Consider the following 17,545-nt stretch of genomic DNA (forward strand, 5'->3'; position numbering starts at 1 on the left):
GGGAGATTTTAACGTTTTTTTTTCTATGTAATACTTAAATCCTACACCAAGTGTTCTACCATGTGGCATAGGTTGTCGCCCCGTGTCTTTTCTTGCTCCAGCAGAGGGGTGCAGTGAGCAGTCCCGAATCACCAGGGTTTGCATTGAAAACTAGGGGCGTGTTAGTACCGCTAGCGTCCGTAGGTCGAGGAAGTGAGAATGATGGCGTCAAGTACAGAAAAACAAACCAGCAGTAAAGCGGAGACAGAATTATCTTCAAAAACAGAAGAATCAAATTCTTTTAACGTTTGTGAGTGTCCGGTGGAGAAGGTGGTCGTCTACCAAGACAGAGCAGAGGTGTGTCGAGTGATAGAAACGACCGTGAAGAAAGGTGAAAATGAAGTCATCGTGAAGAACCTGTCTAACTATGTGGATGAAGACTCTATCAGGTGACAATGCATGAGTGTGAGCTACATTGAGACGGCTGAGTCAGTGTCATGTGTTGTAGTCCATGTACTCTCAACAAACTAAGATATAAGATTGTATGAGTAAAGTGAAATGTATCTTAACTTGTACCGTATTTATAACGTGCATGTAGGCCTACGGCATGCCTTATGTAATTGAATTGTACTTGAATGTTGACTATATATTTCATACCGTACTTTATAGTTTTGATGTTTATGGGCATGTACTTTACTGCATGAGATGTCCAGACTTCATCAGCAAAGAGAATTTAATTTTCTGACTGTCCCAAAATAAAACATCATGCAGAGGTGAATATGTAGAATGCATATAATGTGAATAGTACAAAAATCAAAGTTGGCAGTTGTAAAGACTAGGTTGTTCATCTTATGGACAACTGAAACTACGTGTGCAAAAATACTTTGTTATTTTTTAGATTTTTGTGTAAGAGAGTTCACTGCATTCAAAAGTACATGGAGGGCCTATGTCATGGAATTCATGGAGGGAACTGCCAGCCTGAGCATTTCATATTCACATATTTTATGAACATTATTTAGGTAATGTTTTCCTGGCGAGTAATCAGGTATGGTAATGATTCATAGATGGTCCATAGAGCCCTGCCATGAAATTCAAACTTTTGGTTGCATTTGACTATCTTGAAGAAAATGGGGTAGATGAAATTATTTTTGCACATGTTTTTTTTTTTTTTTCTGCCCGTGTGATGAATTGCTAGCTTCTTTCACTTTGAAGAACAGATAAAAAAAGATAAGAAAAAGACCAAAGTTTCTGACCTGCCTGTTATACCTTTTCTACAATGTATTTGACTTCACAGGGTTGAAGGGAAAGGTACAGCTACAATATTAGAAGTGACCTACCAGACCAAGTATGACTCTCCTAGCAAGTCTGAGAGAGAAGAGTATGAGAGCAAAGGAAAAGCACTTCAGAAAGAACTAGAAGCTTTGGATGAGAAGCTCACGGAACTGCAAGCTGCTAAAGTTAGGTTTCAGAAACAATGGACGGTTCTGGACCAGTTTTCAACCAGTGTTACCACAATGGGTGCCTCTGTTCAAGTATGTTGTATTTGTCAAAATTTATTTTTTGGCTGTGACGAACAGCTGTATAAGTCGGTTGATCAGTAGTGAAATGTTTCTGTTTCCTTAACAAGAGGCCTGAGTTCAAGAAGACAAGTTTTTTCTTGAAGGTTGCAACTGTCGGGAAATTATGCTTGTTTGTTAATGCTAAATAATAGACGTGGATTAAAGGGACATACCGCCAAAAGAAATTCAGAATTCTTGATTCGGTTCAACTAAAAACAAAAATGAGTTGCATTTGACTCCTAACTAAACCTTCTGGGCCAGCGGATGGTCTTTGGTATCCCCCGGACTCTGCCCTGTTTCCTTCCACCACAATGATTGCTGCTGTCGTATAAGTGAAATATTCTTCAGTACAGTGTAAAACACCAATCAGATAAATAAATGAATAAAACACCAATCAAATAAATAACAGTATGCTTTTATTTCAGCAATCTGATACAAAGACAACGGTGACTAAGTTGGACAAAGGTCAGTTGGAAGGGATCAGTGAGTTTTTCAAACTTTACAATTCGCAAGCAACACACCTTGACACCAGCCTACTTCAGCTGGATCAGCAAATGAAAAAACTACAGGAGGAAAAGGTAGCTCTGCAGATGAACATGCAGGAACTTGGATTGGACGCAAACAAGAATGTTTCCAGGTCATTTGAAATGTTTTTCTTCTATTTACTGGGTCTGAGATACGTCACATACTTGTGGGGCTAGCTTATCGTCAGAATACAGATCAGTACTCTTGAATTCATTGGATTTGGAACTCTTACTTTGCAGTTTGTGAGCATGATGAACGCCATAATGTCAAAATGATGATGTGAAGCATACATGTAATTCGTTCAAAGGCTATCAGTATATAGCATCAGTCTAAAGTTGTAACATGTTCAAACTGTGATCGGCTATACCTGTACTCTACATTGTAAAAATACTATAGCCCTACTGATTTATTTATTTATTTATTTGATTGGTGTTTTATGCCGTACTCAAGAACATTTCACTTATACGACGGCAGCCAGCATTATGGTGGGTGGAAACCGGGCAGAGCCCGGGGGAAACCCACGACCATCCACAGGTTGCTGGCAGACCTTCCCACTTACGGCCGGAGAGGAAGCCAGCATGAGCTGGACTTGAACTCACAGCGACCGCATTGGTGAAAGACTCCTGGGTCATTCTGCTGTGCCAGCGCGCTAACCAACTGAGCCATGGAGGCCCCACCCTACTGATGAACAAAATACCACTGATGAATAAAATACTACTTCATCACTGCTGAATGTTACTGGTTCATCTGAAAATTTCCTTTTTAAAAGTAAAGCTTTAGGCTGTTGTCCCTTGCACTGGGTTAACATTTTAATGCTTAACAATAATGACTTCTTCCTACTTGAATAACAGTATATGCTAAGGTTACTAATGATCACTTGTAATGTTATTGAAACCATTGGTGTTGTTGTAAAAGTAGGCAGAGGACACTGTTGTTCCATGAGGCGCAAGATTTGTTTCCCTTTGTGGAGGGCTGGCACCTCATTGAACATGACAAATGCCCAAGTTCATGTAACACTGACTTGATTGTTCTTTACAGGCAGTGCTCCATCATGCTGGAGAGCAGCGAACCTGATGAAGCGAAGATTACCCTTCTGGTCTCCTATGTTGTGTCTCAGGCATCCTGGACTCCCAAATATGACATCCGAGTTTTTCCAGAGGAAAAAAAACTGAAGGTACACTACTTGTGGTGGATAGAATGTGGATGCTGGCTCATGTCTGTGTATTGTGACTTAGCAGTTTGACACTTTTTACGCCCCACTGCCAATGCATTGAAGGGATCTGCTTTGCAGCTGATTGTCCATGTGTGTTAGACAGGATTTCTTCAGAACTACATGTACATGAGATGTCACTGCCAAACTTGGCACACACATTTTCCCTATTGTGGCCAAGACCTGATTAAGGTTGATTTTCAGCGAAGCTTGCCCAATTTTCAGGGCATTGGGATTAGTACAGATTAATTTATGTAAACATAAAATCTCCGTCATTGTGGAGGAGAGTGAAGTTACCCAATTTTCAGGCCTTTGGGATCAGTACAGATTAATTTATGTAAACATGAAATCTCCGTCATTGTGGAGGAGACCTGATCAAATTGATTTTCAGTGAAGTTGCCCAATTTTCAGGCCATTGGGATTAGTACAGATTAATTTATGTAAACATGAAATCTCCCTCATTGTGGAGGAGACCTGATCAAATAGATTTTCAGTGAAGTTTGTCCAATTTTCAGGCCATTGGGATTAGTACAGATTAATTTATGTAAACATGAAATCTCCCTCATTGTGGAGGAGACCTGATCAAATTGATTTTCAGTGAAGGTGCCCAATTTTTGAAGGATCAGTACAAAATAATTTTATGAAAGGCCCCTAAACATGAATTCTCTTCAAATTTTTGATTAAAATTAACTGAACTCTGTTGACGTATAAAGAACTCTGGACATATAGGTAAGCCCTGTTGAATTTCAAAATTTATAGCAGCCAACTATTTTTCCTTTGGTTTTTAATCACTTCAAACAAAATTCACTACTTTTGTCTTGTCATAAAGAATAATATTGATTTTCACTGAACCTTGGCCCATTGTTAGACTACACAGAAACTTTGTACGTTGAAATAAACCATTTTTTTTAAGGTTTTAACCTTAAGAAAGTATCCTCATGCCTAATGTTTTCCAAGTTCCAAATACTCTTAAACAAGATTTACACATATTTGTATTAAAAGTACATCTGTTTGTTGCAGGTGCGTAAGGTCTAAGTGTTTTGAGTGTGAGATATCTCTTGGGAGTTGTAACAAAGTTGGTAAACATTTTGCACTCCCATTAATGATGTTTTGTTCATTTCATGACAAAGTCTGACAGCAACCTGCAGATGCATGGTTGTGAGTTTCCTCCGAGCCCTGCTCGGTTTCCTCCTACCATAATGCTGACCATTTTAGTAGAAATGAAATATTCTTGAGTATGACGTAAAACACCAATCAAATATATAAATGAATGTTTTGTTCATTTCTGTTTTTTTTTCTACAGGCATGACTGCTTCTGAGCAATTTGCACTGCAGGCAATGTTGTATGGTCCATTTCTGTTTTACTTTATCCAGGTGATGTATTATGGGCTGATTAAACAGTCCACAGGTGAGGACTGGGAAGATGCAAAGCTGTTTCTGTCAACTGCCATGCCAAGTATTGGGGGCATTATCCCTACCCTTGGGCGGTCCTCGGTCAGCCTGAAAAGAGCACCAGTAGTAAGGTAAACGCATACATGTTGACTCTCATAGACCCAAATTAACTTCTTTAAAAGGCATATTGAAATTGTCAGAGTAACATCACAATGTTTCTCTTTGGGTAACAGCTTATTAACTCATACTGTTATGATTAAAAGTCTGTCCACATGGCAAGTGTACACACATTACTCTTGGGTTCTCTGCATTTCTCTATACTTGTACGTGGAATAATTAAATAATTTTGGAAGTTAATCTTCACATGCTTGATAACAGTGTTTGATATGTACATCGTAATGTCGGTAAAAATAAATCAGAAGTTGTTAACCATAAAAAAAATTTGTGGTGATGGACAAAATTACAAAATATACATATAATATACATATACAAGAATATGTCAAGTACTAAAAATCATGTTATATTACTGCTTCTTGCGCTTTGCTTTTCTCCCTCCCTGATTTATTTCTTAGTTTATGATTTATGATTACCATTGTTACATAACCGCTAACTTTTTCAGCTTTTGTTGTCAGAAATAGTTCACCTAATTTTTGTCTTGCCAAGATCTTTACATTTGTCATATAATATTTTATGTCATTGTCTTGATGTTCTTCTGTCAAAGGGAGGTATGATTGTCTGGTTTTACTTCCGGATGTACAGTGGGTTTGAATTTAATATACATGTAACCCTTACTGTAAGGGGAATAATGTAATTATTACCTAGGTTTGAATGCATAAAAGTGGAATGAGGAAGGTGTAGCTAGTTATCGGGACACCATGAAAAATATGTTCATTGAGGTTTATAACCTGACCCACCCACCAAAAAAATGGGCCATTCTTTAAAGCTTTAAAATCATTAGCGGGTATACAAAGAAAATTTCCCCTACTGGCTGACCTAATTTTTACCTTAAGAATTTTTAAGGATGGCCCTATGAGAAACACTCAGGTGCATACATGTCTGTTGTGGCAAAACAAACATTCTGTACACACAGGGTACATGTATGACAGGCACGGGGGGACAGACTGAAATGATGCAAGAGTTCTGTCAATCAGCATGACCCGTAGCACAGATTCACACACAGGGTACATGTATGACAGACACGGTGACAGACTGAAATGATGCAAGAGTTCTGTCAATCAGCACGACCCATAGCACAGATTCACACACAGGGTACATGTATGACAGGCACGGTGACAGACTGAAATGATGCAAGAGTTCTTTCAATCAGCACGACCCGTAACACAGATTCACACACAGGGTACATGTATGACAGACACAGTGACAGACTGAAATGATGCAAGAGTTCTGTCAATCAGCATGACCCGTAGCACAGATTCACACACAGGGTACATGTATGACGGGCACGGTGACAGACTGAAATGATGCAAGAGTTCTGTCAATCAGCACGACCCGTAGCACAGATTCACACACAGGGTACATGTATGACAGGCACGGGGTGACAGACTAAAATGATGCAAGAGTTCTGTCAATCAGCCTGACCTGTAGCACAAATTCACACACAGGGTACATGTATGACAGGTACAGGGTGACAGACTAAAATGACGCAAGAGTTCTGTCAATCAGCCTGACCTGTAGCACAGATCCACACACAGGGTACATGTATGGCGGGCACGGGGTGACAGACTAAAATGATGCAAGAGTTCCATCAATCAGCATGACCCGTAACACAGATTCACACACAGGGTACATGTATGACAGGCACGGTGACAGACTGAAATGATGCAAGAGTTCTGTCAATCAGCACGACCCGTAGCACAGATTCACACACAGGGTACATGTATGACAGGCACGGGGTGACAGACTAAAATGATGCAAGAGTTCTGTCAATCAGCACGACCCATAGCACAGATTCACACACAGGGTACATGTATGACAGGCACGGTGACAGACTGAAATGATGCAAGAGTTCCATCAATCAGCATGACCCATAGCACAGGTTCACACACAGGGTACATGTATGACGGGCACGGTGACAGACTGAAATGATGCAAGAGTTCTGTCAATCAGCCTGACCTGTAGCACAGATTCACACAGGGTGACCACTCAAATTGAAAACTATTGTAAGTCAGATTCATTGAGACAGCTTAGTTACATCTATATATGTGGTGCGTGGCTGTCTTCTGTTGCTTTTGGCATGGCACTAGGGCACAGTTTCAAACATGGAGCCCCCCTCCCAATACCTGTACAGCACTCTCGCACCGATAATTTTGATTCTACAGGGGTAATACTATATCTGTATCTCAAGGACTGTGTTGATGCATAAACAATATTCACTCAACAAATATTCAACCCCAAAACTTAAGGTTCAGGCTTACAACAAATCACAGGGATCAGTGAATACGCCAAAGTGACGTGTCGTATAGCAACCGTCGCACTATGCAAATTAACCTCTATCCTAATTTGTCTATCAATAACTTTGGCTCTTTTGATATAATCTGTGTGATGGCCATTTCTTACTGAATGGCAATGTCTTTTTAAGTCTTTACCTGTTTATTTGATACCTGAATGAGTAAAAAAGCAATGTGAATGAAGCACGCATCACATGGAATTTATTTGTTTATTTATTTGATTGGTGTTTTACCCCGTACTCAAGAATGTTTCACTTGTATGATAGCGGCCAGCATTATGGTGGGTGGAAACCGGGCAGAGCCAGGGGGAAACCCACAACCATCAGCAGGTTGCTGCCAGACCTTCCCACGTACGGCCGGCATGTAGAATTGACCATATGCATGCTGATTTCCTCTATCAGGGAGAGAGGAATACCTAATCTCAGAATAGGAAAAAACACAGTATATTTATTCTTCTTTTTACGTATTCAGCCTCAAGTGTACAATACTATGCATGTTAAATGTCAGAAGCAAATTTATTTATTTATTTGATTGGCGTTTTACGCCGTACTCAAGAATATTTCACTTATACGACGACAGCCAGCATCATGGTGGGAGGAAACCGGGCACAGCCCGGGGGAAAACCCACAACCATCCGCAGGTTGCTGCCAGACTATCCCACTTACGAGAAGCCAAAATGAAATCCTCGATGTCAACCTGGTACTTGTATTCTTATACAGAATAAAATGTGTGTAATGTTATCATTTGGCTGTCATACACGTTCTTATGGTGCCTGTTGTGGGATACAAAAATTGTATGTTTTGGCTACCACAGCAAATTTCATGAGTATTGTGGATAATTGTATGCTGTTCTTTTAGGCATCAATCAGATTATAATGGTTTAGTCAGACAATGTAAATAATGGCCTTATTTCCGGGTTCCTAACGGAACTCTTCAGTAATGTAAGTTTTGTACTAAAACATTCTTATGCTGCTGTTAAAACTGTATTTTTGTGCACAACTATAACAGATTTAATAGCATCTGTTAACCTTTAATTAGGCAAATAAATATATATCCAGATAATGGCTTTTAATCCATTGACTTCCCCATGACAGCTACAGCATTCGTGATCTGAAGAATGACAGTTCATTGTTGACATATGAATTCTCTTGGGCATCATTTGAAGAAAACAGCGACATTATCCTGTTTCCGTTAATTACATGTGTTAATAAAGAAATTATAATTATCACTGTGGAGCGTTTAACATTTGCTGTGGCGACGGTTTTACAGGTAAATTTTGGATTTTACCAAAATTTATAGTAAATTGGATTTTGTTCATTCTACATTAGTACCGTGAAGTGTTATACTTTAAAAAATATATAATGAAGTTGGTAAATCCAGAAAGTACATGTATCTGTCTGTAGTACACACATGGTTAAAATAAGTGAAAGCGTATATTTTATCTTTGCTCCCATCTCTGTGTCATTAGATCGTTATCAGATAGCCATGACAGACTGTAATTTTTTTATTGTAGAAGTGGTGGCATATTCAGGTCGTTCAGAAAAAAGCGGGCCTATGCTCACAGGGCGCAACCACAAAGTGAACTGAAGGATTTTGGCTTGGGTGACGGAGGTGCAGTGGAACTGTGCTTTGACGACTGGGCTCCACCAATTGAAGAAGCTACTAGTCAGGTATTTCAACAAAAATGTAGTTATTAATTTGTTTTCTTTCTTTCAGAGGACATGCCTTATTTTCTCAGAGGACATATCTCAAGGCAGCATATGTGCAACCACAAGCTTGTGCGCTTATGAGCGACTCTGCGCCAGAGGGAGCCTTTGGTATATCAGCAATGCCCATGCCTGCAATGAGAGCTGCCGTATCAGAGGTTTGAGAATATATAAATATATGACTCTTCCGTATCAGAACCCTTGTGAAGTGAGAATTTTTCCTTTAAAGAATGGAATCCTTCAGCCATAGACTGCCATCCTAGAATTTGAAAAATTGTTCTGAGTAAGATTTTAAACACTGACCAAATAGCTGACAAACTATTAAACCTACTACAGTATCTGCAGAATGTTGTGTCTGCCACAATTGTGTGTTTCACATAAAACCAGAAAATAACTAAATAATAGGCTGATGGCATGGATGTGACCTAATAGATTTTTGTACATCTGAGCCTGGTTGTTCAAAAGTGCCGTAGCGCTTAACACCAGATTTATACTTAAAACCAACTCTAAAACCAGTGGTGTAACTGTATATTAGATATGAACTAATTTTGCTGCTGTGATACTTAGCCTTCATTGGCTGCACAGTATCGCTAAATTTTTAAATATATAAACTGATGTAGTACCAGCATTAGCTATTACATTTCTGAACAATCAGGCACAATTGGGTTTTAAAGGTAGTGTTTATTCTGCAACCATTGAGAAGCATTCATCCATAGGTTGCTTGCTTTGATCTGGCTTGCTTACATTCCTCCTTGCTTTGAACTGGCTTGCTTTTATTCCCCCTCACTTTAATCAGGTTTGCTTAATACATTCGCCCTCACTTTGATCTGGCCCGCTTACACCCCCTTTCTTTGATCTGGCTTGCTTACATTTCCCCTTGCTTTGATCTGGCTTGCTTACGTTCGCCCTCACTTTGATCTGGCTTGCTTACGTTCACCCTCACTTTGATCTGGCTTGCTTAATACATTCACCGTCACTATGATCTGGCTTGCTTATATTCCCCCCTCACTTTGATCTGGCTTGCTTAATACATTCACCCTCACTTTGATCTGGCTTGCTTATATTCCCCCTCACTTTGATCTGACTTGCTTAATACATTCACCCTCACTTTGATCTGGCTTGCTTATATTCCCCCCTCACTTTGATCTGGCTTGCTTAATACATTCACCCACACTTTTATCTGGTTTGCTTACCCTTCACCCTTGCTTTGATCACCAAAATGAGTATTAATTTAAAAAGCGCAAACAAATATCTGGGAATGTTGAACCAGATGAACGAAAACACTAGCAAGGTAGTGGCATCATAGATTGTCTCTCCTTGCTTTCTGTAAAATGACAATAGAATGAATGTTGATGGGATGCTTTAACCTGCTGTGGTATTCATCCGACTAGTCAGTGTGTTGTACATAACGCATTCAGCTATAATGTGCAGATGGTTGTAGGTTTCACTCGGACTCTGAGTTAAATTCCTTCCACCATTAAAGCTGGCTGCCGTCATACATGTCATATATAAGTTAAACCCCAAGCACTCACTCACTCATATAAGTGAAATATTCTTCAGCAAGACGTAAAACATTAATCAGGTACACATCATTATGATATTTAAAGGACACTGTGCTTGTAAATTTAGTGTAAACCTTGAATGTCAAATCCACCGATACATGTCTTACAACACATATCTGATCTTCTTGTTTACTTTTACTTGTTGACTAGCCTCTATGGCTTAGTTGACAGAGCGTCCGCCCCTGGCAGTAGATCCAGGGTCAATCCGGGGTCGTTTCACACCTAGCCAGTCTCTAGCCAGCCGCCCAGTACGGTTCAGCAAGTGACGTCAAAACGAAGTAATTTTCAAGATGATTTCTAGATTGACAGAGGCATTACTTATGGATAACAACTCCTGGATTTATTGTGTTGGTGACGTTTCGATGTGGTTCAACATCCATGTAAGAACCATATGGTTTGATAACGATGTAAGAACCCACATCGAAACATCACCATATGGTTTGATAACGATGTAAGAACCCACATCGAAACGTCACCATATGGTTTGATAACGATGTAAGAACCCACATCGAAACGTCACCAACACAATAAATCCAGGAGTTGTTATCCATAAGTAATGCATCTTTCAATCTAGAAATCATCTTGAAAATTACTTCGTTTTGACGTCACTCACTGAACTCGCCATAAGTAATGCCTCTGTCAGTCTATACCATCCCAATTCCTAAATGCCTCCGAAAGAAGAAAAAGATGATTTCTAGCTAGATAGAAGCAAATGTACTGCTGTATTAATTTGAACCCATAGTGGATGACGTTGAAGTTTCGATTTATGACACTGACATCTCTGGCCAGACTTCAGATTCCAGTTTTTCTGATGTTATTTGAATTTGATCTTTGTCCACACATTTTCAACAGCACTATCACACTATTTGGTGTGTTTACTTTAAGATTCAATATTTATTTACTATTCATTCCCTCTGTCACCTTCACAATAAATATCATTTGTATTCCCCAAGAGATGTTAAATTCTTATCTATATGCGATGACCACTACAGGTACATGTTACTGTCGGCATTCCGAAAAGCATATGCCTGTAGGGGCTTATAGCCATGTACAATATAAGTACATGTACATGTACGATATGGATGTCAGTGTTAGTGTACAAACATTTACTATCTGTCAGTTATCAGTACAGTTAATAGTATTTTGTAACTACTGTGTGCAGGTGCCCTTGTGGAAATTCAGCTCTTTTCCTCTCGTAGCTTTCAGCTGTAAAATGGCGAGAGCAGAACACGGCCGTTTTTGGTGGGTACAAAATCCTTCCGTCTTACACTGTAAATCCATGCCTGGAAACTTGGAAAAACTAACTCCAGGTTTCTTTTGACAACCCTGTCTCTACATCTGGGTGCAGAACAGCAAACCATTTTGTAGAGAAATTTGATATTTTCACTCTTTTTTTTTTTTTGAAATGGAACAAAATGTCGAAGCTCCGACAGCTCATAAAGGTTGGATTTGTGTTGGCAGAAAAAACACATGAAACAAGCCTCATTATGTAGTGATTTTAAGTGCCATGTTACTCAGGTTATTGTACCCTTTTGTAATATTTTTTTACACTCAATTTAACAATATATACAGGTAAGAAATAAGTAAGTAAGTAAGAAATCTGTACACTAATCCTTTAAGTACGACGTTAAACATAAGCACACATACACACACTTTTACACCGGCCTGGCTGGCACAGTTGGTAGAGCGTCTGCTTCGGGAGCGGTAGATCCAGGGTCAATCCTGGGTGGAGTCACACCTAAGACTTTAAAAGAGCTTTGCGTTCAGCATGAAGGGGATAGTCCAACTACTGGTTGACCCGTATCAGTATAATGGCACAGGGGAGCGGCTTACTTGCCTTCGGTAGGTAGTCTCAGTGAAGCAGCACTAGATAAAAGAGCGGTGGAAATCCATCCTGCAACAAGAAGGCACATGACATACATTCTAAGGATTCCTTCATCGTCATATGACTGAAAAATTGTTAAGTACGACATTAACCCCAAGCACTCACTCACTCACTCACTCACTCACTCACTCACACACTTTTACTGGTTTACAATTTCCAAGTCACATGTGTACTCCAATGTGAGTGCACATAATGAATACCAGTGTGTACATTTGCAGGTTTGGTTATGATTTTAAGGCAGCAGTTTAGTCAAGTACCTGCCCAGGCTCTCCTGTTTCAACTGCCCATTAAGTGAAATATTCTTGAACATGGCAATCAAATTAATAAATAAAAGTGAAATTCTAATCGTGCTGCTTTTTATTTTCAGGCTCAGGAAGGTTTGACAAGCACAACGTTTGAGATAACTCGTAGTGCCACCATTCCATGTGACAATGTGGGGCACAAAGTGGCAGTTGGCATCGTTGATCTGAGCCCCGAATTTGAGTATGAAACTATCCCCTTGCTGGCACCTCATGCCTTCTTAAAGGCTCGTGTGACCAACAAATCACAGTATGCATTTCTGCCAGGACCAACCAATATCTTCTTGGACAATAATTTTGTAGCTAAGGTATGGCTTATGTACGGTACAAACTGAAACAAATTTCTGTCGAATCAGTCCATTAGCACGTGTACATGTATATACTAGAATAGATTTGAAGTACCCTAAAATCTCCAACCATCTCTGTAACCAATATGTTAAACATTCTGAGAAAACTGGGGGATGTAGGGAAATAATTTGCAGAGTTTTACAAAGCCCTGCATCTTTAAATGACACAAACAAATCATGTTTCACGTCATTTTCATATTAATTGTATGCATAAATTCCACTGAAAAAATACTTGGGGGGCTGAAAAGGTTGTAGGTTTTTTAACCAGGAATATATCCAATTATACATCCAACCACAGTTCTGTCACACCTCCTTCCATCTTCAGACAAACGGCTGGGTATATGGCTTCCTGTGTATAACCTCGCCTAGTATTACTGATAAATTTATCATTTCGGAGGAAATGGAATATCGTGTTTAAATATATATGTTTTGTGGTTGCTACAAATAGTTCAGTTTACCTGTCAGTATTTATGGTATTTATTTTACATTTTTAGTCCTTTCATTTAATCAATACACAAGTTATTTTAAGTCAAACTTCATGGTATGGTTTAATTTATAAGAGTTCCCTCACAACAAGCGATACTGTTTTTGAAACCGTTACACCGAGAAAAGTTTTTTTTTTTAATAATATTTTGTTGAGCTTATTCTCAGCATTGCACCTTAACCCGTTATAAATAACAATGCCTGTTACAGAGTTTCCTGGATGCGGTGAGTCCAGCTGAAGAGTTCCTGGTGTCCCTAGGTGTGGATCCAGCTGTCCGCATCAAGTACAAGCCCCTCCATAAATACGAGGAAAAATCGGGCCTGTTGACCAAGGTGAAGACGGTGACATACAAACAGGACATAGAAGTGAAGAATACTCACACAAACCCCATGCAGATCAAGGTCGTTGACCATGTTCCTGTTAGCAATGACGATAAGATCAAGGTGAGACCGATAGTCGAAATTCATTCTCGTAGTGTGTTTCTCTCACAGTTAACTTGTCTTAAAGGTGAAGGAAACATGTGAATCACAAAGATACATCTGGCATCAATCTGCATGATGGGATGGTTCAAATTCAATGAAAATATTGCTGTTTCTGTCCTGCATTCATCAGCTTCTCATCGTTCATACATGTATAGGAGATTGTGAGGACTGGGTACATTTGCCTTTTTTCAGTGCTCACACTTACAGCAGTTGTCACCAGTTTCATCAGTTTCATCAGTTTCATCATGATGATCATTGCTCAGTGGTAGAATATGACACAGTGATGATTGTACCGCTCACAGTGATGATTGTACCGCTCACAGTGATGATTGTACCGTTCACAGTCATGATTGTACCGCTCACAGTCATGATTGTACTGCTCACAGTCATGATTGTACCACTCACAGTCATGATTGTACTGCTCACAGTCATGAGTGTACTGCTCACAGTGATTCAGATTGATTATGTATTCAGTAAATGCACTCTCTGCTTCACTACAGAACCAGTCTCCGGTTCAGTCAGTATCATGGAGTTGTTCTATTCAAACAAGATCCAGTTATTAAATGGCTCAAATGTTGCCTATGTGGTGTTTAAGCTACATATGTATAATCATTCATTCATTCCAATTTGTCTATGCAGCACTGGAAAAAGCTTTATCCAGTGATCTACGAATAGATATTTAAAGTTTAACTTCAAGCGTTTATTGTCAGATGGCAAAAAGCCACTTTTTTCTTTTCTTTTAAACATATTGTGAACATTTTCATTGTGGAATCACAACTCCTATTTCAACTGCTCAACCACTACCCCCACCCCCACCCCCACCCCCCACCAACCCCCAAACCCCTAAACAATAAAAAAAAACCTGGTACTTGGTAAATGGAGTGTTTTATTTGTGAACAGGTGAACATCCTTGAACCTCCCCTGAGCCAGAAGCATCCAGAGAAGACAGAGAACACCGACACAATAAAGTTGACAAAGGATAGCCATGTGGAGTGGCAAATCACTGTCAAGGAGAGCGACAAAAAAGAGATCACTCTGAAATATACCATCGAATACCCCGCTGGAGAAGCGATTGATATTAGCACTGTCTGAACTCTGACATGCTGAAAGGAAAGCTAGGTATTAAAAATTTGGCTTTCATAAAACATAAGATTTCTATAGATCAATTAAATTGAACATCTGGGCCTATTTTTAACAATTTTTGATATTGCCGGAGGCAGACCTCAAAATTCATAGATGATGTGTTCATTAACATATAGATTGGACAGTTGAGATTGAAGTTGTGCAAGGAATTACTTCTCGAAGGTATAACCCTTTTGATACATAAAAGTACAGTTATTTTTTCAAGACTTGCATATACTTACATCTGTTTACAATTTACAGGTTTTAAAAGCATTCTTAGTTCAAAATTTGTCTGTAAAATAATTTTTTAAGGTGGGTGCCAGTAAATTTATGCTTTGCAGAGGGAATCAATAAAAAAAAAAAATACTCTTGTTACAGGAATACTCAGTTGTTGGGGGGTGGGGGCGCTCACAATGTTATATCAACAAATTTGCATTTGATAAATGTTCTAGCCATTGTTTAGCACAGAATTTACTATTTACTAGACATGTATGATAATCATAGAATTTATTATTTACTAGACATGTATGATAATCATAGAATTTACTATTTACTAGACATGTATGATAATCATAGAATTTTGGTGACATAGTGCATGTCTCTGGAGAACTTGAGCTTTCTAACTAGCTTATATTTCACAATTGTATGATGTCCTATTTGTTACATCAAAAATCATCCCAAAAAATGTCTGAACCAAAAAAAATGCAATGTAGAGTGTTAAGTTGACCTTTAAATTATGAAAGCCAATTAGAAAATATGTTGTGCATTGATTCCTTTATGTTTGGGTGATAAAGACGTCTTAAGTTGTCAAGTTTGCCCATATGAAATGTGTGGCTAAGTGGTTTAAATCACTAAAAGGTGAGGGTTCAAACCCAGCTTTGGACAGGGAATTTTTTGAATTGATGGTGACCATGTGTAACCGGTGTCCATTTATTGAAGAGCTCTTTCTTCCACGGATGTACATATGTGTAGGTCACATATATAAATGTTCAGTAGTAATTTGCCAGAGGTGTGTGTGGGGTGGGGGGGGTGGGGTGGGGTGTCTTCCAGGGGCCACTCGAAAAAGTTAAATAAAATCAAAAAAGGATGTCAACTTTCAGAGCTCAGATTTTGGTGTTTTTAGCCGAAAACAGTCAAGTGATACTTCACCAATCAAATCAATATGTGATGTCTTTTGTTTCAGTGTCAGATTTTGAAATGTGATGTTTAGTTTTCAGTGCGATTGTACTTTTGCTGGCAGAGTTAATGTCCTAAACATCTTCTGAATCCATTTAGTTTTAGGGTTGTGAAAAAAGTGTTTTTGCTTTTTTTTGTTTTTTTTTTTTTTCTCAAATTTAGCAAAAACTTTGTCTTGGTTGTGGTTGTGTTGTAGAGGCTATAAAAGAAAAAGTTGCTCATTCCTGTATCTACTCACCAGAGTGGAATCAGTTTTCTGCAATAACCTTGGCTGTGGTGGGAATCAGACATTCAATTCTGCAGGTTCTTTACCCCAGGTATGATTATTTCTTACAGGTGAAATAATCATGTACACATAAGACTTAAAATACTATATCCAATCAACACAGGAGAAAATGAATACATGTACTTCAAAGCTGCCTTATGTATGACTACACTGAGAAAGGTGACCCTGTACACCCTTTTATAATGGCTGTGAAATACATATATTTTCATATAGACATTTCAAGTACATGTTTTTCTGATGCTGTATTTGTCAGTTTTACAGCTTGCAGTATGTTTGCTGTATTTGTCAGTTTTACAGCTTGCAGTAGGTTTGCTCTATTTGTCAGTTTTACAGCTTGCAGTATGTCTGCTGTATTTGTCAGTTTTACAGCTTACAGTATGTCTGCTGTATTTGTCAGTTTAACAGCTTGCAGTATGTCTGCTGTATTTGTCAGTTTTAAAGCTTGCAGTATGCCTGCTGTATTTGTCAGTTTTACAGCTTGCAGTATGTCTTCTGTATTTGTCAGTTTTACAGCTTGCATTATGTCGGCTGTATTTGTCAGTTTTAAAACTTGCAGTATGCCTGCTTTATTTGTCAGTTTTAAAGCTTCCAGTATGTCTTCTGTATTTGTCAGTTTTACAGCTTGCAGTATGTCTGCTGTATTTGTCAGTTTTACAGCTTGCAGTATGTCTGCTGTATTTGTCGATGTACAGTTTGCAGTATGTCTGCTGTATTTGTCAGTTTTACAGCTTGCAGTATGTTTGCTGTATTTGTCGGTTTAACAGCTTGCAGTATGTCTGCTGTATTTGTCAGTTTTAAAGCTTGCAGTATGCCTGCTGTATTTGTCAGTTTTACAGCTTGCAGAATGTCTTCTGTATTTGTCAGTTTTACAGCTTGCATTATGTTGGCTGTATTTGTCAGTTTTAAAACTTGCAGTATGCCTGCTTTATTTGTCAGTTTTAAAGCTTGCAGTATGTCTTCTGTATTTGTCAGTTTTACAGCTTGCAGTATGTCTGCTGTATTTGTCAATTTTACAGCTTGCAGTATGTCTGCTGTATTTGTCGATTTACAGCTTCCAGTGTGTC

At 38.8% G+C, this 17,545-nt stretch overlaps 1 protein-coding gene across 3 annotated transcripts; it reads left to right on the top strand.

Annotated features, from left to right (window-relative positions):
• The first annotated feature begins 158 nt into the window (after positions 1–158).
• Positions 159–17,204, top strand: LOC135481044 (protein F37C4.5-like). 3 transcript variants are annotated; one of them, XM_064760985.1, is made up of 10 exons: positions 159–428; positions 1,274–1,511; positions 1,964–2,175; positions 3,102–3,237; positions 4,648–4,796; positions 8,646–8,802; positions 12,653–12,892; positions 13,625–13,858; positions 14,798–15,016; positions 16,392–17,204. In XM_064760985.1, the coding sequence occupies exons 1-9, from the start codon at positions 199–201 to the stop codon at positions 14,987–14,989; spliced, it is 1,788 nt and encodes a 595-aa protein (XP_064617055.1). In that variant the 5' UTR covers positions 159–198; the 3' UTR covers positions 14,990–15,016; positions 16,392–17,204. The 3 variants fall into 3 exon arrangements, with proteins under 3 accessions (XP_064617055.1, XP_064617047.1, XP_064617062.1); XM_064760977.1 differs by lacking the exon at positions 16,392–17,204 and having other exon boundaries at positions 14,798–15,845; XM_064760992.1 differs by lacking the exons at positions 8,646–8,802; positions 16,392–17,204 and adding an exon at positions 8,849–8,996 and having other exon boundaries at positions 14,798–15,845.
• Positions 17,205–17,545: the final 341 nt, after the last annotated feature.

This window comes from Liolophura sinensis, chromosome 1 (assembly GCF_032854445.1).
Source record: "Liolophura sinensis isolate JHLJ2023 chromosome 1, CUHK_Ljap_v2, whole genome shotgun sequence".
Classification (NCBI taxonomy): domain Eukaryota; kingdom Metazoa; phylum Mollusca; class Polyplacophora; order Chitonida; family Chitonidae; genus Liolophura; species Liolophura sinensis.

Coding starts and splice junctions, on each gene's coding strand:
- LOC135481044 (XM_064760985.1), top strand. CDS start 199: ATGATGGCGTCAAGTACAGAAAAACAAACCAGCAGTAAAGCGGAGACA. Junction 3,238..4,647: donor CAGAGGAAAAAAAACTGAAG/GTACACTACTTG, acceptor TACTTTATCCAG/GTGATGTATTATGGGCTGAT. Junction 12,893..13,624: donor ACAATAATTTTGTAGCTAAG/GTATGGCTTATG, acceptor TGCCTGTTACAG/AGTTTCCTGGATGCGGTGAG.